This window comes from Grammomys surdaster, unplaced genomic scaffold (assembly GCF_004785775.1).
Source record: "Grammomys surdaster isolate TR1022 unplaced genomic scaffold, NIH_TR_1.0 125603, whole genome shotgun sequence".
Taxonomy (NCBI): Eukaryota; Metazoa; Chordata; class Mammalia; order Rodentia; family Muridae; genus Grammomys; species Grammomys surdaster.
The window spans coordinates 6,096-25,966 of record NW_021620446.1 but is presented as its reverse complement, the minus strand read 5'-3'; the positions used below and the strand labels follow the sequence as shown (position 1 = coordinate 25,966).

The 19,871-nt window shown below is 42.6% G+C and overlaps 1 protein-coding gene and 1 pseudogene across 1 annotated transcript; one reads left to right on the top strand and one right to left on the bottom strand.

Moving 5' to 3' along the window:
* Positions 1-1,875: 1,875 nt before the first annotated feature.
* On the top strand, positions 1,876-3,078 carry LOC114638490 (annotated as a pseudogene).
* A 15,565-nt stretch (positions 3,079-18,643) lies between these two features.
* Positions 18,644-19,655, bottom strand: LOC114638461 (olfactory receptor 13A1-like). The gene has a single exon (XM_028786899.1). It carries the CDS (start codon positions 19,639-19,641, stop codon positions 18,703-18,705), a length of 939 nt encoding a protein of 312 aa, XP_028642732.1. The 5' UTR covers positions 19,642-19,655; the 3' UTR covers positions 18,644-18,702.
* Positions 19,656-19,871: the final 216 nt, after the last annotated feature.

Genomic DNA, 19,871 nt, shown 5'->3' with positions numbered 1-19,871 from the left:
GGGAGAGAGAGATCCAACATCAAAATAACAGGAACTAACAACCATTGGTCATTAATATATCTCAATATCAATAGATTCAATTCCCTAATAAAAAGACACATGCTACACAGGCTAACAGACTGGATACATAAACCGGCTTCATCATTCTGTTGCATACAAGAAATATACTTCAGCAACAAAGATAGACACTACCTCAAAGTAAAGGACTGATAAGAGGTTTTCCAAGCAAACCGTCTTAAGAAACATGCTGGAGTGGCCGTTCTAATATCTAATAAAATAGACTTTCAACCAAAAGTAATCAAAAGAGATGGGGAAGGACACTTCATACTCAACAAAGGAAAAATCCACCAAAATGAAGTCTCAGTTCTAAACATAGGTGCCCCAAATGCAAGGGTATCCACATTTGTAAAAGAAACTTAAAGCTCAAGGCACACATTGAACCCCACATAATAATAATGGGGACTTCAACACCCCACTCTTAGCAATGGACATGTAATTTAAACAGAAAAAAACCCAGAGAAACAATAAAACTAGCAGAAATTATGAAGCAAATGGATGTAACAGATACCTCCAGAATATTTTGTTTAGCCTAAAACAAAAGAATATTCCCTCTTCTCAGCACCTTGTGGATTCCTTTTCCAAAATTGACCATATAATTGGGCACAAAGCAAGCCTCAACAGACACAAGAAAACTGAAATAAGCCCTTGCATTCTGTCAGATCACTATGGATTAAGGCAGGACTTCAACAACAGAAACAACAGAAATCCCACATATTCATGAAAACTGAACAATTCTTTTGTGAATGATGACTTGGTCAGGGAAGAAATAAAGACAGAAACTAAAGGTGTTCTAGAATTCAATGAAAAAGAAGGCAAAACATACTCAAACTTATAAGATACAATGAAAGCAGTGATAAGAGGAAAGTTCGTAGCACTTAGTGCTTTCATAAGGAAATTGTAGAGAGTACATACTAACAACATAACAACATACTTGAAAGCTCTAGAACAAAAAGAATCAAAAACATCCAAGAGGAGTAGGGGAATGAAATAGTCAAACTCGGGGCTGAAAACAGGCAATTAGAAACAAAGAAAACAGAACAAAGAATCAACAAAACCAAGAGCTAGATCTTTGAGAAAATCAACAAGATAGACAAACCCTTAGCTAAACTAATGAAAAAGCACAGAGACAGTATCAAAATTAACAAAATCAGAAATGAAAAGGGAAACATGATAACAGAAACTGAGGAAATGCAAAAAATTATTAGGTCTTACTTCAAATGCGTGTACTCCACAAAACTAGAAAATCTAAACTAAATGGATGAGTTTCTAGACAGATACCACATACCAAAGTTCAATCAGGATCAGGTAACTATCTAAGCAGACCCATGACCCCTAATGAAATAGAAGTAGTCATTAAAAAAGTGCAGAGCCAAATGGTTTTAGTGTCGAATCTTACCAGTTATTCAAAGCTCATTCAAAGAAGAGCTAATTCCAGTACTTCTTGAACTATTAGACAAAATAGAAAGAGAAGGAACACTAATTTATTCTATGAGGCTACAGTTACCCTGATACCTAAACCATACAAAGACTCAACAAAGAAAGAGAACTTCAGACCAATTTCACTTATGAGCATCGATGTAAAAATACTCATGAAATTCTTGCAAATGGAATCTCAAAACACATAAAAAACATCATTCACTAAGATCAAATAGGCTTCATCCCAGGAATGCAGGGATGGATCAATATATAAGAATCCATCAATGTAATCTACTAAATAAACAACAAAGACAAAAATCACATGATCATTAAATGCTGAAAAAGTCTTTAGGAAAACCCAATACCCCTTCATGTTAAAAGTCTTGGAGAGGCAGTAGCTGAAGCACTGGAAAGATGGCGGAGGAAGGGGAAAGAAAAAAGATTCCTTTGGTTCCAGAAAATCTCCTGAAAAAGAGGAAGGCTTATCAAGCCCTCAAGGCCACTCAGGCAAAGCAGGCACTTTTGGCAAAGAGAGAGAGAAAAGGGAAACAATTCAAGTTTAGACGACTAGAATCTTTCGTACATGATTCCTGGCGGCAGCAACGCGACAAGGTGCGTGTCCAGCGACTAGAAGTGAAGCCTCATGCTTTGGAAGTGCCTGATAAGCATTCCCTGGCCTTCGTTATACGCATTGAAAGGATTGAAGGAGTGAGTTTATTGGTAAAGAGCACCATCATGAAACTTGGCCTGAAGAAACTGTTCAGTGGAGTCTTTGTCAAGGTCACCCCGGAAAGTGTGAGAATGCTGCACACAGTGGAGCCTTATGTGACCTGGGGATTTCCAAATCTGAAGTCTGTCCGGGAACTCATCTTGAAACGTGGACAAGCAAAGATCAACAAGAAGACTGTCCCTCTGACAGACAACACAGTGATTGAGGAGCACCTGGGGAGATTTGGTGTCATTTGCCTGGAAGACCTCATCCATGAAATTGCCTTCCCTGGGAAGCATTTCAAGGAGATCTCTTTATTCCTGTCCCCTTTCCACCTGTCTGTGGCCCGTCATGCTACCAAGAATAGAGTGGGGTTCCTCAAGGAGATGGGCTCACCTGGCTACCGGGGAGACCGGATCAATCAGCTTATCTGGCAGCTCAACTAGAGCAGGTTTTCCAAAAGCACACACTGGAAGTGTTTTTGTTGTTTAAAATTATCAAGTATCTTCAGAGAAGATTATTTTCTGTCTTCAAAAATTGAAGAAAGGGACCAGGAAAACAACAGTAGTGTATGAGCATCGAAGTACTTAACACAGCCCAGTTCCATGGAAAGGGATTGTTGGCTGCTCCATGTTGGCTGCTCGTCTCTGAAATCAACGCAGGCTGTGGAGGAAAGAGTTACGCTGCTTCATCCTGCCTTCCGTCTCGGTGTTTAATGTTGGGTGGGCAACTAGCTCAGATCTCCCTCCCACCCCCTCCAAGACTCTTAAAGCAGTGGGCCAGACCCACACTTAATCTGGATGAAGAGGGTCTTGGTTTTCCCTTTTATTTTTGTCAGGGTGGGTTGCCTTGTATTTTGTTTGGTTTGTTCAAAGAAGGCTCTCCCTGTATAACCCTGGCTGGCCTTAAACTCCACAGCAGCCCTGCCTCCTCCTCCTCCTAGGTGCTGGGGATTATAGGTATATCAGCCTGGGGGCTTATTCCTCAGACAAGGCAGTTAGAAAGGTGACAAAGGTCATGCCAGTGTCTTGTGGTGTGAGGCTCTGTTGGAACTTCACTGTCCACTTTGTAACCTCTCAGGCCTCCTGTCCCTGGGTCAGTGTAACAGCATTTGTACTCTGACCTTCGGCGATAGCCCTTTCCTATAGCTCAGGATTTAGGGTGGGGACTCACTATGCTAGACAAACATACACACATACATCCATACATTGTACTTAGAACTCTATGACGGTGGTACCCACCATGTTGGCACCCAGAAGTCATTTGTGAGGACAGCCTGCTTATTCTGTGCACACTGGTCTGTTAAGCTTGTCTCATTCTGAGCTGCAAGAGGGACTAAAGTTTAAAAAAAAAAAGTCTTGGAGAGATCCGGTATTTGAGGTACATATCTAAACATAATAAAAGGAAGATACAGAAAGCCAATAGCCAACATCAAATTGAATGGCTTAGATTTTAAGATCAACAATTAATAAAAAAGACCGTGTGAAACTGAAAAGTTTCTGTAAGGCAATGGACACGGTCAACAAGACAAAATGGCAGCCTACACATTGGGAAAAGATTTTCATTAACCCTACATCCAACAGAGGACTAATATCCAAAATATAAAAAACTCAAGAAGTTAAACTCCAACAAATCAAATAAACCAATTTAAAAATTGGGTACAGAACTAAACAGAGAATTCTCAACAGAAGAATTTCGAATGGCCGAGAAGCACTTAAAGAAATGCTCAAAATTTTACTTAACAGGGAAATGCAAATGAAAAAACCCCTAAGATTACACCTTATACCCTCAGAATGGCTAAGATCCAAAACTCAAGGGATAGCACATGCTGCCAAGGAAGTGGAGAAAGGGGAACACTCCTTCATTGGTGGTAGAGTGCAAACTTATATAATCACTATGGAAATCAATCTGTCAGTTTCTCAGAAAATTTTAGTTCTGCCTGAAGACCCAGCTATTTTGCTCCTGAGCATTACCCAGAAGATGTTCCATCATACCACAAGGACACGTGGTCCACTGTGTTCATAGCAGCCTTATTTGTAGTAGCCAGAAACTGGAAGCAACCCAGAAGTCCCTCAACCAAAGAATGGATACAGAAAATGTGGTTCATTTACACAATGGAATATTATTCAGCTATTAATAGTGAGTACATCATGAATTTTGCAGGCAAATGGGTGGAACTAGAAAATATCATCATGAGTGAGGTAACCCAGACCAAAAGGACATGCATGGTATGTACTCACTGATAGGTGGCTATTAGCCATAAAGTACAGGATACCCATAATATACCCCACAGATCCAAAGAAGTTAAACAAGAAGGAAGGCTCAGGTAAAGATGCTTAAATCCCACCCAGAAGGGGAAACAAAATAGCCACAGAAAGCAGAGGGAAGGAGGGAACTTGGGGAATAGGGGAGAGAGAAATGAATGAGGAGACAGGATCAGGTGGGGGGAAAGACAGGAGAGAGGCCCAGAGGACCAGGAGAATGAATGGAAATCTGCAGCTGTTGGGAGGGGGGAATCTCTAGAAAGTTCCAGAGACCTGGGATGGGGGAGACTCCCTGGAGTCAATGTGGGTGACCTTAGCCAAGGTGCCTAACAATGGGGACAGAGAACCTGAAGAGACCACCTCCTGTAGCCAAGCAAGACCCCCCAGTAGAAGGATAAGACTCAGAGGATGCAGACTAGACAAGAAAGAAGAGCTGGGCCATGCACTCCTTGAAGGAGATGGGGTTTTCCTCAGACAGTAGCCCAACTAGGGTCATGGGAAGCACAGATGAGGTACAGACAATATCCATGGTGGCCAAGTTTCACAGGTAAAAAGTACATGGGACTGTGGAGCCCAGTGCTGGACTCCAGAATAATGTTTACTGCATTGTCTGTGAATGCTATGGCATAGAGGGACAGGACGCAGCCAAGCAGGAACATTCACAAACTCAGCTGTTCTGAGAACCGTTGCAAGTTGAACTCAGTCACTACTGTCTGGTTGGCACTCGACATTAGCATTGAACAGCTCTAGATCCACCCCTGTGTCTACAAGCCTCTGAGCCAAGGTCATAGTCCAAAACTTCAATGTCTGGTTTTCAAACTTAACCATCTTAAAGTTTACCCTGTTGGCATAAGGGGGCAGAGTGAATGCATTTCTCTCATGGAAGCTTGTCTATTCTTCTTCCTCTCACTGCTTCTTTTCAGTGTTGCTCTAGAACCTCACATCACTACTGGAGGCTGAGAAGATGTGAAGACAGAGGTTGGAGAATAAGGAAAGGAATGAATCTGTTTTTAATGTTTGTACAACATTGGACACGTGGAATATTTTGTGATTCCACTACAAAAAATGTCTCTTAAAAGAAGCAAATGAGGGCTGGAGAGAGAGCCTTGAGGTTAAGAGCTCCTTTTGATCTTGTAGAGGTCATGGGTCCAATTCCTTGCATGAGTTCAGCTCAAAACCACCGATCACTCCAGTTTCATTGGATCTGACACCATCTTCTAATGTCTGTTTACTCATGCATGCATGTGATGTGCATATGTATGCTCAGGTACACGAAACACATAAAATAAAGCACATAAAATTTAAAAAGTGGTAAATGGATTCAACGATGCTAAAGAATGGAAAGCAAATGTGTGAAAACAAATACTTTAATATCTTGTTACTTGTGAAGACTAATTGGAGACTCAAGTCTTAAAATACCATTTACAATAGAGTGTAACAGGAAATGCTTTGGTATTTTTTGTGCAATTGTTCACCAAGACTCAGAAACATTGCTGAAAGAAATTAAAAAGACCTAAATAGTGGAGACATAGTATGTTCATGCATGTGGAGACTCAGTATACTCCAGATTTTAATCCCTGCATGGGAATTTATAGTCCAGTGAACTTTCCATCCAGATTCAGCAATATTATTCTAGAAATTGGCAGGCAGACACTCTAAATGCATGTGACACGTGAACGGGTGGGCAAGAGGGTAAGAAATGGCTGGATGGTGGATGAGTGAATAATGGATAGCTGGGTGGTAGATAAGTGGATAATAGATAGCTGAGTGGTGGGTGAGTGAATAATAGATGGCTCAATGGTGGATAAGTGAATAGTAGATGGCTGGGTGGTGGATAAGTGAATATAGATAGCTGATGGTGGGTAAGTGAATAACAGCTGGATGGTGGATAAGTGATAACAGCTGGATGGTGGATAAGTGAATAATAAATGGTTGAATGTTGGATTTGTTAAATGATGTGTGGATGTGTGTTTAGTTGTATGAATAATAATAAATGGATCAGTAGATGAAACCCAGCTGCCCCGTCCTTAGAGGCTTCTTTTGTTGAAGTGACATGAGTGCCCTCCTAAGAAAAGGTCCATGCCACAGACACTCTGCCATTCAGCAGCAAAGAGCCAGGGCTCGGTTGAAGTGAACACTCTGCTCTGGCTGCAAAACCCTAGGATCCTTAGGGATGAGTGATGGGTTCCATCATCTTTACTTTTCTTAGAAGGTATCTACCTACTTTCACAAAAGCCAGTTATTCTGCACTAAAAACTGGCTAATTCATTTACTTGGAGTCGTTTATAAACCAAATGGTAGGAAATACAGGACTTGTGTATAAATGACTAACTAGCTATATGAAGCAAGATATTTCTTATACGCAGCAGTGGGATTTACACAACAGAAAATTAATCAAATGTTCTTGAAATGCCAATATGGAGGTAGGCTAGGGTCAGGTTACGGTGACAGGCCTATGAATGTGACAGATCTCTGGAGCAGTGTGCAGAGATGACACATTACCTCAGTGACCTTCCCATGATTCTTATCCACCATCAACCAGTGCTCCCATCTGCAAATATTGGTCAGAGAATGTGTCACCTTCATGATGGACAAGAAGGGATGAAAGAGAGTGAGGAGACATAATGGTGAAGGGCCAAGAAGAGAGAGAAAGGGCCTCAGTGGGAAATGTGGTAAACCTTAAATAAATAGACTCTGTACATGGCGGCTAAGAACAGCATTGTGCAGTCACTCTTTCTCCCAGGCATGTGGGGAAACACACAACGGGTGGGGGAATCCTCCATTAGTTTTTCAGCTCCTCCCTACACAAGCTCTTCTTTTACATTGCTGTTTGACACTGTGTAAATGCTTTTGGCAGCTCAGGTTGGAAGGGACGTTGCACAAAGGTGGAGGTGAAAGAAAAACAAAGGTGAAAATGTTATCGTTGCTGCGAACGGCTTTATATTTGGATATAGGCTTAATTTAAAAAAAGTATACATTGCCCCTAATTTTAATTTTTTTTTATTATTACGGCATTTTTTATTGGATACTTTATTTACATTTCAGATGTAATCCCTTTTCTCCCCCACCCAGGAACTCCCTATCCCTTCCCGCCTCCCCCTGCTTCTATGAGGATATGCCCCCACCCACCCTCCTACTCTCACCTCCCCACCCATGATTTCCCCCACACTGGGGCGTCCAGCCTTCACTGGGCCAAGGACTTCCTCACCTACCTATACCTGACACTGTCATCCTCCCCTACATATACAGCTGGAGCCATGGGCCCTTCCCTATGTGCTCCCAGGCTGGTGGTTTAGGCCCTGGGAGCTCTGGTTGGTTGGTATTATTGCTCTCCTCATAGGGCTGCAAACCTTTTGCTCCTTCAGTCTTCTCTCTCACTCCTCCATTGGGAACCCCATGATCAGCTTAATGGTTAGCTATGAGCTTCCGCCTCTGTATATTTCAGGCTCTGGCAGACGTCTAAAGAGATAGCTATATCAGGCTCCTGTCAGCATGCACTTCCTGGCATCCACATCAGTGTCTACCTTTGGTGAATGCACAAGGGATGGAAACCCAGGTGGAGCAGTCTCTGGACTGCCCCTCCTTCAGTTTCTGCCCTACACTTTGTCTCCATATTTGCTCCAATGAGTATTTTGTCACCCCTTCTAAGAAGGGCCAAAGCACCCACACTTTGGTCTTTCTTGTTCATGAGCTTCATGTGGTCTGTGAGTTGTATCTTGGATATTGCGAGCTTTTGGGCTAATATCTAGTTATCAGTGAGTACATACCATGTGTGTTCTTTTGTGACTGGGTTACCTCACTCAGGATGATATTTTCTAGTTCCATCCATTTACCTAAGAATTTCTCGAATTTGTTGTTTTTAATAGCAGAGTAATATTCCATTGTGTAAATATACCACATTTTCTGTATCCATTCCTCTGTTGAAGGAATCTGGGTTCTTTCCAGCTTCTGGCTATTATAAATAAGGCTGCTATGAACATAGTGGTACTTAAGTGACCTTAAAACTTCCACCAGAGAACTCCTAAACCTGATAAACAACTTCAGCAAAGTGGCTGGATATAAAATCAACTCAAACAAATCAGCAATCTTCCTCTACTAGAAGGATAAACAGGCTGAGAAAGAAATTAGAGAAGTGACACCTTTCACAATAGTCACAACTAATATAAAATACCTTGGTGTGAATCTAACCAAGCAAGTGAAAGATCTGTATGACAAGAACTTCAAGTCTCTGAAGAAAGAAATTGAAGAAGATTTCAGAAAAATGGAAAGATCTTCCATGTTCATGGATTGGTAGGATTAATATAGTAAAAATGGCCATCTTGCCAAAAGCAATCTATAGATTCAGTGCAATCCCCATCAAAATTCCAAATCAATTCTTCATAGAGATAGAAAGACCAATTTGAAAATTCATTTGGAATAACAAAAAACCCAGGATATTGAGAACTATTCTCAACAATAAAAGAACTTCTGGGGGAATCACCATCCCTGACCTCAAGCTGTACTACAGCGCAATAGTGATAAAAACTATCTGGTATTGATACAGAGACAGGCAGGAAGATCAATGGAATAGAATTGAAGACACAGAAATGAACCCACACACCTATGGTCACTTGATCTTTGACAAAGGATCTAAAACTGTCAAGTGGAAAAAGGACAGCATTTTCAACAAATGATGCTGTTTCAACTGGAGGTCAGCATGTAGAAAAATGAAAATCGATCCATTCTTATCTCCTTGTACAAAGCTCAAGTCCAAGTGGATAAAGGACCTTAACATAAAACCAGATACACAGAAACTAATAGAAGAGAAGGTGGGGAAGACACTTGAATACCTAGGCACAGGGGAAAAGTTCCTGAACAGAACACCAATGGCTTATGCTCTAAGATTAAGAATTGACAAATGGGACTTCATAAAATTGCAAAGCTTTTGTAAGGCAAAGGACACTGTTAATAGGACAAAATGCCAACCAACAGATTGGGAAAAGATCTTTACCAATTCCTACATCCAATAGAGGGCTAATATTCAATATATACAAAGAACTCAAGAAATTAGACTCTAGAGAACCAAATAACCCTATTAAAAATGGGGAACAGAGCTAAACAGAGAATTTTCAACTGTGGAAACACAAATGGCAGAGAAACTCCTAAAGAAATGTTCAACATCCTTAGTCATCAGGGAAATGCAAATCAAAACAACCCTGAGATTCCACCTCATACCAGTCAGAATGGCCAAGATCAAAAACTCAGGTGATAGCAGATGCTGGTGAGGATGTGGAGAAAGAGGAACACTCCTCCATTGTTGGTGAGATTGCAAGCTGGTACAACCACTCTGGAAATCAGTCTGGTGGTTCCTCAGAAAATTGGACATAGCATTACCTGAGGACCCAGCTATACCACTCCTGGGCATATACCCAGAAGATGCTCCAACATATAACAAGGACACATGCTCCACTATGTTCACAGCCCCTAATTTTAAATTAAAGATAAAAAATTTCCAGTACTAAGAATATAATTTACAACTTCACTCTGTTTCGCCATCAGCATTTTGTGATGGCGAAGGCATTTGCTATCCTGAAACTTGTACCTTGAGGAGTAAGAGAAACCACATTGGTCGAGGAGAAAGTCCGTTTAAGGGCACAGGACCACCATATTTCAAGGAGCTGGACTGTCACAGCTCTAGCCTGGAGGAGTGCACAGAGCCACCCAGCTCCTGAAGGGTGGGGGCATGTGAAATTGCAGCCTCTCTGCCCAGACTCTTATCAGGACATCCTGCAGAAATCCATCTCTGTACTTGCCTCTGTTGAGATGCAGAGTGTAGGTAACCTTTTCCCACCCACGATACTTGTTACCACAGACCCAAACACATGCATATTTCCTTACAAATGGACTCATGTAGTTAGAGAAAACTGAGATCCTTTTCTGGTGAACTAGGACCTGAGAGTACCATGACCAAGAGTCCTCTGCTATGATTCTACCTGAGACTTGGATACAAACAACTGAGCAGGAACTGGGCCAGCATCTGGCTTCTGGCCACAGACAGCAGGAACACAGAAAAACACCTGTGGCTTAATTGCCCTGTGAATGATCTTCTGAATAATCTTCATTGTGATCTTGGCTCTCAGGTACAAAGACACATGACCCAGGGCTTGCGGAAGACCTCCCATGGGGCAGAGGTTGCCTTGGGTTGCATCATACAGCCAAGGCTATCCAGATACAAGTCAATACTTCTTGTTGTTGGCAGATAACTGTAGCTGGACTTTTGGCTACTTTATTGGGTACACCCTTCTCCACCTCAACCCCTTCCAACCCCCAACACTAGGTAGATGAGAAAGGTTAGAGGGCAAAGGGGGCATAGACCTCTTTAAACTACTTCCTGATGATTAGGGATGTCGAGTTCCTTGGGGGCAAGTCCAATCTTTATTGTCCAGATATCTCCAACCAGCAATCCAGCAATCAGCAAACCAAAACTTCAGCTACCCAACAAATATCAAAAACAGCAGGAGGAACCAGCAGCAGCAGAGAAAGGAGCAGCTGCCACAATCTACTGGGGCTCTGGCATTTTTATAATCCTCTCAAGAATCCCCAGATTTCCAAACTATCTTCAGCTGGTAGAATCACACCCCTGCCAGAGACAAATCATTTAGCTGCTGTGGGCAATCCAAAGTAGCTCCATATCTCATACCTGAGATTAAAACAAAAACATAACATAACTGAGTTTTTAAAGAAACCAAAACGCTTACTACAAATATCTCTGAACTCCGAGCAGCAAGACAGAAGTCTTTCAGACTGAACTGTGTAGTGAGACTCTGAGGGACCTTAGACCTGGCTGGCTTCTCTCCCAGCGTCTGAGCATCTGCAGCAATTGAAGACTGTCACTTAGGAATTCAACTAGAAAATTTCGTAGTTTCAGAGGGCCATAGGAAGAGTAGAGTGTGTTTCCTAGAAGCAAACTTCTCCTGGGCATGTCTTGTCTCTGCATAGCAGTTGTAGGTTAGTTGCAGGTACACCGAAGATAATCATTCTAGAATATTCTTTGCTCATTAAATAGTAAAACCAGTGAGGTGTAGAACCTTGGAAAACTGAAATGTTAAAATGTAAAACTTAACCAAGAAAGAAGAAAAGAATGAAACCTTCTTTGAGAATAAGCAACTAAATCAGAAAGGGCTCATTCTTTGTCCTGCCCGTGGCAGAATCCCTATGTCCCACCTTCTATGGGCAGAGGTGAGCCTAGGTTGACAAAGGGACAAATTGTTATTTGCAATACCTAATACAATGTGTATGCTATACAAATTGTTGTCATATTGAAGTTTAAGGAAATTATGATAAGAAGAAAGTTTGTACATACTTAGTACAGAATGTAATTATCTGGGGGAGGGACAGGATTTTGCTTTGTGATATAGGCTAGTTTTGAACTCATTATCTATCTATCTATCTATCTATCTATCTATCTATCTATCTATCTATCTATCTATCTGACCAATTTGGGACACTTAAGATCATCATGATGGTCTCCTGTGTCAGAAAAATATGGATGCATATCTGTAAGTACTTCTGATATCTAGAGGATGTCTCACAGGTTTGTTTTCTTTATCTATCTATCTATCTATCTATCTATCTATCTATCTATCTATCTACCTACCTATCTGATTTCTGTCTACTAGCTACTGGATGTCCAGTCCCAAGCCTGTATCCATACAGATAAGTCATACTTGTGACTTTTTCAGTGTTTGGGAATGGAAGCATTCCCGGCCCCAGTGGAGTTTATGTGCCTTATTCACAAATACAAAAAAGTACAGTGGACACATATTGGTCGTGATTCAGGAGTGGTTGAAGCCAGATCCCTGATACAGGTTCTAGAGGAGGTTTAGAGGGAAACCTCTCAGCAGCAGCTCCTGTCTCTAGCCTGTCTGTCACCATTAATGTGACACTCATTAATGTGTTACTTTATCTGGGAGACCTGTCAATCTCATCCACTTCCTTAGAAGGGGCAGCATGCAAAGAATTCACCTTAGTTCCCCAAGCAGGAAGAATGGCCCTGAACTGCATCTGTCTCTTGTCTTTCTTGGCATTCTAGAGAGACTGTACAGGCAGCAATCTCCTCATGACGTTTCTGGAGAACAGGTGCCCAGGAGGGTTGAGATGGCATCAAGGGAATCTTTAAGTCCACATGGCATTGTGGCTCACCTCTCAGACACCCAAATCCTGATACAGGGAGTTTGCCAATTGCTACTGGCCTCAAAGACATGGAAATAGAGTGGCATTTGGCAGTGCCTCAGCTACCATTGCAAGAGAAAATATCGGATTTCTACTTCAACCTGTATTTTAGATCCATAACAAATACTCTATAATTGAATTTCCCAGGCAGGATTTGGTAATACTTTTACTAAGTGTACTAAAGTTTATCTGGGTTTCTTTTATAATTTTTAATTTTATTGTCTCATATATTATGTTTCTACTGCAGTTTCCCCTCCCTCCTTCCCTCGAAGTCCCTCCCAAACCCCTCTTCTGCCCTCCCCCATCCACTCCTCCTCCATTTCCCTTCAGAAAAGGGCAGGCTTCCTAGGGATATCAACCAAACCCGGCACATCAAGTTGCAATAATATTAGGCCCCTCCCCTCATATTAAAGCTAGACGAGGTAACACAGAAGGAAGTAAAGGGTCCCAAAAGCAGGCAAAAGAGTCAGAGATAGCCCCTGATTCCACTGTTAGGAGTCCTACAAGAAGACCAAGCTACACAACTGGAACATACATGTAGAGAGCCTAGGTCAGACTGATTCAGACTTCCTGCTTGTTGGTTCAGGTTCTGTGAGCTCCTATGAGCCCAAGTTAGTTGATTTTGTGGGGTGTTTTGTGGTGTCTTTGACCCTTCTTATTCCTACAATCCTTCCTTTCCCTCTTCTGTAGGATTCCCCAAGCTCCATCTGTCGTGTGGCTGAGGACTGCTTCCATCAGTTGCTGGAAGCCTCTCTGATGACAATTATATTAGGCTCCTGTCTGCAAGTAAAGGTGACACAAAAATTGTGAGAGTGGCCAACAATGACTGGTTCAGTTTTAGAACCATGCCACAGAAAGAGCCTACCCTTGACACTGTCTGAAGGTCCAGGAACTGGAGGCTGGATATCCTAGAGACATGGATATCCTAGATATCCTTGTTTGGATAGAACCAAACATGATTGGAAAAAAGAAGTCAATGAAGTGTTTCCTAATGCTATCTGGGCTTCTTATAAAACTGGCAACTGTCTGGCACCACCAAGACCAACAAAACTTTGCCACAGATATGGGGAAGGACCCTCTTACCCTTAAAGGGAATGGTCCAGACCCAGTTCCCTTATGGGGTCGAGGACTGATATGCCCCAGAAGGCACAGCTAACCGGCTACCAAAAAGATTAATGAAAAAAATAGATACCCCCACAAAGCCAGGCCCAACCATAAATACGATGAATAACAATTTACATCCAGGGAAGAGAAATCTCCCTGAGAATCCCCTTCTTTTTCCTTTCCAGGTAAAAATGAATCACCCGTGATGGCTGCTGTTAGAAGTTCTAATCCAGATGCTGGCCTCCAAACTTATACTACTCAGACCTTTGAAGGGCCACTGACAAGAACATCAAACAGCTAGAGATCGACATCACTAATCTGAAGAAATCCCTCGTTTCGCCGTCTGAAGAGACCTCCTAAAATCGCAAAGATCCTTATTGGACTTGATTTACTCTAGTACAATAGAAAAGACTGTATACAGCTCTTGACTGTGTACAACCCTCAAAGAAGAAGGTTGCCTTTACATAGACAAGACAAGGAGGGCTAAAGAGAGCATGAAATAGGTAGTGAAGCCTAAGAAAAATCAGAGAGAGAAAGAGACAGATGAATGCTGGTACAAGAATTGATTTGCAGCCTCTCCAAGGTTGTCAACCCTATTTCCTCCCATCTTGGGACCATTATTTGGGTTCTTTTTGCTTTTTTCTGCTGGTCCCTGGCTCTCAAATAGGCGGACTAACTCTGTGATACAACAGATAAATAATTTGGTAGCAAAATCTACTCAGATACATTATCATAAGTTAGCTATGGAGGACCACGAGACTCAAGATGAGGTTGTTACTTTATACAGGGTGTTTCCAAAACCCATCTCCACCCAACCTAAAAGGGGGGACTTCTGCCCCTAGACCAAGCAGACAGGGGCCACCCAGAACCCCCTCTGACAGGCGATCTGAATTCTTGCTTAGGCTGCAAGGCTAAGCACTGCAAGGGAATATAAATAAAAGATAAAAATATCTCTCTGGGTTCCCTGAGGGACAAGCCTGACTGCATAGGGGTTGATGTCAAAAGTATTCCCTCTCCAGGAAAAAGATATCGGGATGGGTATGGCCCTCATGCCTCACTGGACAACGACAGGGGGACTGGAGCCATTACAAGGTCCCCTTCAAATACTGGAGGTCAGGCCTCTATCCCCGCCTTCGCAAGTTTAGAATTGCCACAGCCCTTCTATACTTAGAGAAGGGAGGAGATGTCAGGGGCAGCCCTGCTTACACACTGTAGGCCTAAAATCAGCCATAGGCCTAAAATCAGCAATAGGCCTGTCATATATGTATACAAACACCAAGTCTTGGGTCTCAGTGGAAAAACATTAAAACAGATGGCTATAAGTTAATGTCAACAGGCAGCTTTTGTGGAAATTTATAAGCCTGAGTAGTCATAGACCTTGTAAATAGGTAGCCTTGGCAGACAATACTAACTTAGATAAGGACAAGCGAGTCATAGGCAGAGTCATAGTGACTTGTCCCCTGAACCTTCACCCAGCCAATACCCGGTTCTGAAGATATCTGTATTCCCCCTGAACACCCACACTCCAGTGTCATTCCATTCCCCACATCCTGCCTTTCTGTGTTTATACCCCTGTGTGAATTAATTATGATTTGAGAAAAAATTTAAAAAAATTAAAAAAATGAATAAAAGGAAAAAAAAAGAAAAAATTAAATTACCACCCCCCCCCCAAAAAAAAACAACTGGCAACTGGATCTGGACACATGGTGTTCAGGACACCATATACATACCCTGGACATTGGCCATTGACAGTCTTCATGAAATTTAGCGCAGGCTGGACGAACAGACAATGTCTAGAGGGCCCTGTGGCTGGGAAGGTAAAAACACACAGAGTAAAGGTTTATCTCAGGAAGAGGTGCATACAACCTGTCAGTTGTGACGGGACCTTTATCACATTGACATTGATTTTCTGGTTGGTAAATGGGAGCAGAGCCAGCCAGCATAACATAATTTTGCCACATCTCTCTTCCTACATGACCCTAGCAGGATGGTGATCTGAGCAATTCAGAGTAGTAGGAACTTCATCAATATGCACCTAATACCTTGAATCTCTGGGACCAAGCTCTAGTATAGAATAGGGTCTGGTGGAAGTAGATGAAGCACTTTCATTGGCAGTCTGAATCTCATTTTCATCCTGGCCTTGGCTGAGAGCACTGTGTCACACTGTGTACCTACTGGTGAGGCCACAGTGAATAGTACAATAGGCTCAACCTTGTCCCAGCTGTAGAGTCATGGCTCACACCCAGGGAAAAGCTCAGTACTCACTGCACTCTGATTGCCCAAGTCAGGTTACAGGTTGTGCTAATTGCTAGTACACATACCCTGACTGGCAATGGCGTCTGACCTGCTCTATGTGGTCCCACTTGGTTCAAGTACATGTTGGAGTGGCATACGACTATTGGAGTTTAGTGCTTCAGCGTCAGCCTGAGATCCTTGTTTGTTTCTTCTGAGTCTGGTTGAGGACCAGCTTAGTTGCTGTGGCTCAGAATCTGAGTCCTCTGAGACACCCTGACAGCTAGCAAACCTTGACCCCAAGGAGGGCCAACCTTATTTCTTGGGTTCAGCCTGTGTCCTAGGTACCTTACCCTGGTCTGATGGCTTAGGGAGAATGAAGCTCCCGGAATGGAGGTGCAGGACTTACTTCTGTCACGTGGATGGCAAACTGTAAGAGAGTGTGTTCAAGAGAGTGAACACACTGAGTCTGTCTCTGGAGAGTCTGTCATTGGCTTCAGGATCTGAATGCTATATTCTACATTCCTGGTCAATAGTTGCATTGAAGCAGAGCACCTCACCGCACTCTCACACCCTCCACAGCCCTTTGCTGATTTTATTTTCATTCCTAGCATCACTATATCACGCTTGCTGAAGCGTGGCCAACTCTGTCGCCATGAAAAGTCAGGTCCTCGAAGCATACAAAATTTGCTCAGAGACTTGACACAATGGCACCACATCAACCCACATTCAAAAACTATTTCCATAGGCTGTGTCCCTAGCTTGTTTTTTTTTATTCAACTTGTGAGTCAAGAGAGTAGAAACTAAAGAGAATGTTCAGAACTACTTTTTGTTATGTAGATGAAGAGCCACATTGTAATAGAGATTACACTTGGATCTGCCTATCTAGTCTGTCATCTGTAGAAGGACCTTCATGTTATTCCCCAGACTCTGAAGTCAGAAAAGCAGGTATCAGAGCAAACTCTTCATACTGCCTGGTAAACTGCACAGCCTCCCTTCTGATTGTATTCTTCCAGCACCCCCTACTGTTCCTACCACAATAGAAGTTAACCTGTGTGCTGGTGAGAGTGTTTCCAGAAAGGATTTACAGAAGGGAGAGATTAGCAGAAACACTTGAGGGACTGGGGACTAGAAAGCATGGGCTAAAGGGAAAAGGAGAAAGCCCTGGTGTTTCTCTATGGGTTGTGGGCTGCCATGATGGGAGGAAGCTTCTCCACCACATATGCCAAAACAAAGAGCCAAGTGTCCATGGACCGAGTCCTCTGAAACCACAAGACAGAATAAATGTTTTGAAAAGATATTTTGGTCATAAGGATGAAGTGCTAAGTACTGCAACATACCTAATTTGTATCACAAGCCCTGGCATGGTACAGCCTTTAGAAAGAAGGAAGGTAGTTGAAGAAGAATGTGTTTAGTCTGAAAATGATACAGTATCTTCTCAGCAGCAGTTGCTGCAGACACTATCCTTTCTCTACTGGACTGAAGTCCCATCAGTGTCTTAGTAGTGGCCACCGATGAACTTCTCCTTCCTCCTTCCTCCTTTTCCTCCCTGATGTTCTTGGAGTGTTTTAAGAATGTTAGCCAGGGGGCTGGAGAGATGGCTCAGTGGTTAAGAGCACCATACTGCTCTTCCAGAGGTCATGAGTTCAATTCCCAGCAACCACATGGTGGCTCACAAACATCTGTAACAAGGTCTGGTGCCCTCTTCTGGTGTGTCTGAAGAGAGCAATGGTGATATACTCATATGCATAAAATAAATAAGTAAATAAAAAAAAAAAAGAATGTTAGCCAGGAGTAACTAGTTAATGCAAAATGAACTCCTTTTTTTTTTCTCTTACTGGTTTGGATTTGTTTTGTGTTTTTGCGTTTTGTTTGAGAAAGAAAGAAGGGTATTGGATAGGTAGGTAAGTAGGTAGTAGGATCTGGGAGTTATGCGAGGGGAAAATATGATTAAAATAGGTTGTATGAAAGAAGGGTTTCAGCCCCAGCGTTTTCATCTATGCGTATGGTACTTGTCATTGATACTGTGACTAGGCTTCCACGTTACCCTTTTTGCAGATATTCATCTAGTTTCCCCAAAGCATTTTGTTGGAAACAATTAATCTACCCATGAGGTCAATTGTCATCATTTTCACAAGTATGTTGTGTGACATATGTGACTTCATTTTTGAAACTTAAACTTCACCTCTGTTCCATAGATTCTTTCTCTGTACCAGCTTTGACTTCCACGGCTCAATAGGAAGCTCTGGAGTGGAGAAGTCAAGCCACTCAACTTTGTCCTTTCTGAGACACTGTGGACATGCTAGCCCCTCAACCTTCCTTGTGAGGTTTACATTCTAAGTCCTCATTCTAAAACAAATCCCTGTGATGGTTACAGGGAGGCAGAGGAGAAAAGAGATTTATTCTGTGACAATCACCATCGTTACCCACTGAAATCTTCCAGTCCAGGAACATGGAATCTCTATCTAGATAAACTTTAATTACTTTTGAAATGGTTTGTATTTATCAGGAAATAAAGCTTGAGTGTTTTGTTTACATTGCCTCTACGAATTCTGTTGTTTTGGAAGTTACAGTAAGTGGAATTGTCCAGTATGTGTATCAGAGAAAGTTTTTCTAAAGCAGTGATAGGTACACTTTACTTCATGAAGCTGCTCTCAGGATGTTTAGGAATAGCCCAGGTCAGGAGAATATTCTATGCATCTCCACTTAATGTGAGAAAGAGGGCAAGAGCCTGCCCAGGGCAAGCTTGACATCCTTGTTCCTCAGTGTATAGATGAGGGGGTTGAGGGTTGGGCTGAGGACTGAGTACAGCACTGAGGAAACTTTGCTTCTTTCTGGGCTGTAGCTGGAAGCAGGACTGATATAGGCACAGAACACAGATGAGTAGTACACAGAGACCACGATGAGGTGGGATGAGCAGGTAGAAAAGGCCTTCCTCTTGCCCTCAGCAGAACGCATGCGCAGGATGCTGGCAATGATGCAGCCATAAGACAACAGGGTTAGCATGAAGTTGATGCCTCCAAAAAAGGCATCTCCCAAAAGAGTCATAATGCTATTCACATATGTGGGACTACAGGAGAGCAGGAGGAGTGGGGGGATCTCACAGAAGAAGTGAGTGATAACTTTGGGTCCACAGAATGACAGCCGTGTCATCAGACCAGTGTGGACAGATGCATTCAGAGCACAGATGAACCACACACCCATGGCCAGGGCCCCACACAGCTGTGGGCTCATCCTAGAGCTGTAATGCAGAGGAAAGCAGATGGCCACATAACGGTCATAGGCCATGACCGTGAGCAGCAGCAGCTCAGAGGATGCAGACCACACAAGGAAGAAGAGCTGGACCATGCACCCTTTGACGGAGATGGTGTTTTCCTCAGACAGTAGGCCAACCAGGGCTTTGGGAATCACAGAGGAGGTGCACACAATATCCATGGTGGCCAGGTTGCACAGGAAAAAGTACATGGGACTGTGAAGCTCAGTGCTGGAGGTGACCAAAGCAATGATCACAGTGTTGCCAATTAGAGCCATTGTATAAAGGGACAGGAAGCAGCCTGTCAGGAACAATCTTAGATCAGGGTGCTCTGAGAACCCCTGTAGAACAAACTCTGTCACTCCTGTCTGGTTGAGACTCAGCATCATCATGGAGAGTATCAGGTCCACTGCTGTGTTTATCAGGTTCTGAGAAAATATCACGGTTTACCACTTCAAAGTCTGGTTCCAAACTCTCTGCTGTCAAAAAGGGAAGGAGTGAAAGTATTTCCTTCATGGCGGCCTCTTGTCTTTTTTTTTTTTTTTCTGCACCACACCATTGGAAAACCACATATATTTTATTTACTTTTGATTTACCCCCTAGAAATATTCTCCATGTAAAT

Excerpts from the sequence above, each read along its gene's own strand:
- LOC114638461 (XM_028786899.1), bottom strand. The coding sequence starts at position 19,641 with ATGATGATGCTGAGTCTCAACCAGACAGGAGTGACAGAGTTTGTTCTA.